The sequence below is a fragment of the Zingiber officinale genome, chromosome 9B (assembly GCF_018446385.1).
Source record: "Zingiber officinale cultivar Zhangliang chromosome 9B, Zo_v1.1, whole genome shotgun sequence".
NCBI lineage: Eukaryota > Viridiplantae > Streptophyta > Magnoliopsida > Zingiberales > Zingiberaceae > Zingiber > Zingiber officinale.
Genome location: NC_056003.1, coordinates 1529232 through 1533172, shown reverse-complemented (window position 1 = coordinate 1533172; position 3941 = coordinate 1529232). Strand labels below are relative to the sequence as shown.

The 3941-nt window shown below is 45.1% G+C and overlaps 1 protein-coding gene across 1 annotated transcript; it reads left to right on the top strand.

Annotated features, from left to right (window-relative positions):
* Positions 1-2109: 2109 nt before the first annotated feature.
* Positions 2110-3518, top strand: LOC122025569 (zeatin O-glucosyltransferase-like). The gene has a single exon (XM_042584399.1). The coding sequence runs from the start codon at positions 2150-2152 to the stop codon at positions 3497-3499; it is 1350 nt and encodes a 449-aa protein (XP_042440333.1). The 5' UTR covers positions 2110-2149; the 3' UTR covers positions 3500-3518.
* The last annotated feature ends 423 nt before the right edge of the window (positions 3519-3941 follow it).

Here is a 3941-nt window from a genome sequence, read left to right as displayed (position 1 = left end):
TCTCCCAAGATATAACGACTTTATCTTGCAATAGAAGTATTGTAAATCGGAAGACCTCCGAACCGAAGAAGTTTTTTGAACTCTCCAAATGTATGGAATATAATTCTTGGTTTGAATTGAAATGAATTAAGTGAGTGAAATGAGAATGAGATGGATCTTATTTATACTAAATAAAAGAGTATAAGAACCTCTTTGTTCAATTAGATCTCAATCATCCAACTTGAATTGGATGGTTTAGATTGAATCCCTTCCCAAGAAATATAATGTCTCTTCATTTAGATATCAATCAATGGTTGAGATTGAGTCATCTAAAGGACACTTATACCTTCTCAAATCGACGATCCAGATTTGTCAATCTTGATCAAACGATCTAGATTTAATTTCTCATTCACATTATGTTTCCAACAGTTATCAGAGTTCATTTTTTTTAGTTTAGCATTAAGTAGGGTTGTAAACGAGCAGAACTAAGTCGAACAGTAAGAGGCTCAAGCTCGGACACGGTTCATTCTCCCTAAGCTCGAGCTCGGCCCAGTTCAATTCAAGCTTTAGTTTTTAAGCTCGAGTTCGGCTCACAATAAAATTAAATAGCTCAAGTTCAGCTCGAGCTCGGCTTGAAAAAAAACTCATTTAAAAATTAAACGAGCTTAATTCAAACTCGTTTAAGTTAATTAGTTATAATAATTAATAATATATTATTATATTTATTATTTATGTAATATTTAATTATGTATATATATATATATATATAATCAAGCCTCTTAACGAATATGTACGTGAATTCACGAGCCAAATACTATTAAGCTCGACCTCGGTTTGATAATCTCTTCGAGCTCGAAATTAGACTCGAGCTCGGCTCATTAACTTAATTGAATGGTCTTTTTTTTCGAGTCAAGACCTGAATAGTTCGCGAGCTGCTTGACTCGTTTCGCGTCGTTCTCATCCATGACTCGTTCATGACGTTTTCATTCACATTATATTTCCAACAGTTATCAGAGTTCATATATTATTATAATCAAGCCTCTTAACGAATATGTACGCGAACTCACGAACCAAATATTGTTAAGCTCGAGCTCGGTTCGATAACCTGTTCGAGTTGGAAATCTGACTCGAGCTCGACTCATTAATTTAATCGAATGATCTTTTTTTCGAGTCGAGACCTGAATAGTTCGCGAGATGCTTGGCTCGTTTATACCCCTAGCTAGTATTAAACCAATTAGATTTTGATTTTAGGATTCAGTGATTAGATTATAGTGTTTAAGTTAAAAAAAAAATAAAATGAAAAAATTTTAAATGGTCATGATGGGATATATGTAGTATTTAGGATGTGTAATTTTTTTTTTGTTTTGCTTTTTTTTTTTTAACTTTGAGTTTAAAATTTAGGATTTGGAATTTAATAGGGTATAGTATTTAGAATGTGTAATATTATTTTTAGGTTTTAGAATATATATATATATAAGTAATAAATCTGCAGTGCCAAATCTCTGGATTTTAAAGTGTGGTCGAGGCGCCGGAAGCATCCATAAAATCTCTCTGTACCCCAGCGTTGCTGCCGGAATTGATGGAGAACTAATTAATCCACTGAAACACTATTAGTAAATCTGCAGTGTCAAATCTCTGGATTTTAAAGTGTGGACTCCTCTGGTCGCCTGACAGGCCGCAGGCTGCGGCGTCGGAACCAATTACGAGCAATTGGTACCCGTTCCCACCCATAAAATCTCTGTACCCCAGAGTTGTTGTCGGAGTTGATGGAGAACTAATTAATCCACGGGAGTTCTAATCCATAAAATCCATCAATCTTCCTCTTCGAATTGACGGAGAACTAATCCGCTGCAAGGAGCACTGCGTGTACCGACAGCATCGAATCAAGCATGAGAGAGACATCGATGCAGTGTCTCGAGACACCAACAATGGGGATGCTGCACCTTATGGCCCTTTGAATACTCTCGCTTTTCAATTTTATTGAACGACTCAAACTAGATCATTAATGAGAGGACCGTTAATGGCGAGGGGTAGGGCAAACAAATTGTTCGAGGCTGAAGACACTGAGAGAATTACGCCAATGTGCCACTTGCTCGATCTCATCTAAACTTGCACTTCTTCGTCTATATAAACATACAATATATCACTTCATGTTCTGCGTACTCTTTTCATGGCGGCCGACGATGTGGCCGTGGTTATGGTGCCGCTCCCGGCTCAGGGACACCTCAACCAGTTCCTCCACCTCTCCCGCGTCCTCGCCGCCCGAGGGCTCGCAGTCCACTATGTCGGCTCCGCCACTCATAATCGCCAGGTCCGCGACCGCTCCGAGAACAGCGGCGGAATCTACTTCCATGACCTCCCGCTGCCTCACTTCTCCTCCCCTGCCCCGACGCCCGACGCAGCCGTCAATTTCCCGAGCCATCTTCAGCCCGCCTTCGACGCCGTTCTCCACATTTTCATCCCTCTCGCTGGCTTCCTCCGGTCTCTCGCCGCCGCCTCCCGCCGCGTCGTTCTCATCCATGACTCGTCCATGACGTTCGCGGCCGGCACGACAGCCCCCCTCCCCAACGTCGAGAGCATCTGCTTCCACACTGTCTCCGCTATCTCCAGCTTCTTGTACCGCTGGGAGGGGCGCGGCCGGCCGCCGGAGCCGGTGATCGAACATTTGAAGCTTCCCCGAGTGTCTAACGAAGGCTGCATAACAGAGGAATTCAAGTACTTCGTTCACAGCCAATGGAACATGATGGCCGCCGACGAAGGTCTGCTCTTGAACACGTGCCGGGTGATCGACGACCCGTTCATCGACCTGATGGCGCGCGAGCCTGGGTGGGAAGGCAAGAAGACCTTCTCCATCGGGCCTCTGCACCACTTCGCGGCGAGACAAAACATGGGGGTTCGTCACGAGTGCGTGGAGTGGCTGGATCAGCAACCGCCGGGTTCCATCCTCTACGTGTCGTTCGGCACCACGTCAACCTTCTCGTACGAGCAGGTGGCGGAGATGGCGGCAGGGTTGGATGCCAGCGGGCGGAGGTTCCTCTGGGTGCTGCGGAATGCCGACCGGTGCGATATTTTTGGGGAGGACGAGCAGAGGGAGTGGCTTCCGCACGCGCGGGTGGAGGGGCGGGGGAGGGTGGTGCGGCGGTGGGTGCCTCAGGTCGAGATCCTATCACATCCGGCAACTGGAGGGTTCGTGAGCCACTGCGGGTGGAACTCCTGCATCGAAAGCTTCGGCGCCGGCGTGCCGATCCTGACGTGGCCGATGCACTCCGACCAACCGCGGAACGCGGTGCTGGTGACTCACGTGCTGCGGGTTGGGTTCCCGGCGCGCGAGTGGGAGAGACGGACGGAGGTCGTGTCGGCAGAGGCAGTCAGGCTGGCCGTGGAGCGGCTGATGGGCGAAGAAGGGGAGCAAGTGCGTCGGCGGGCAAGGAAGTTGGGGGCGGAGGTGAGGCGGGCCACGGCGGAGGGTGGTAGCTCCTGGGCAGATCTGGACGCTTTCGTGGCGCATATAGTCAGATGAAAGTTTGCATGGCGAGGCTGACGTGGAGCCAAAATTTATTACAAGAAAATTGCGCTGCATTTTATTAATAAAGCTTCGAACTATTTTTAGAAATTACATAATCAAAAGATTCAAAACATATTTTATTATTTTTTAAAATAATAAAATAGTGTTTTATTATTTTAAATGTTTCAAAATCAAGCAGTTGGGTTGATCCAACAAGAGCATGAAAATGTTATATTAATGTGCCACGATAACTCCAATGTCCCATCACCTGCGGGTTTAAGTGGAAGATACTTGCTATTCTTTTATTAAAATCTATACCAAAAAACTAATAGTGTGCCAATGAAAAGAATAATATAGTTTTGGTATCGCTCTCCAAGGAAAAAAAAAAATAGATAGCATTAAAACTTATGCTGTTCGAACGAAGAAAGTTAGAAAGTTAGGATGAGATAATTACTAA

Excerpts from the sequence above, each read along its gene's own strand:
- LOC122025569 (XM_042584399.1), top strand. The coding sequence starts at position 2,150 with ATGGCGGCCGACGATGTGGCCGTGGTTATGGTGCCGCTCCCGGCTCAG.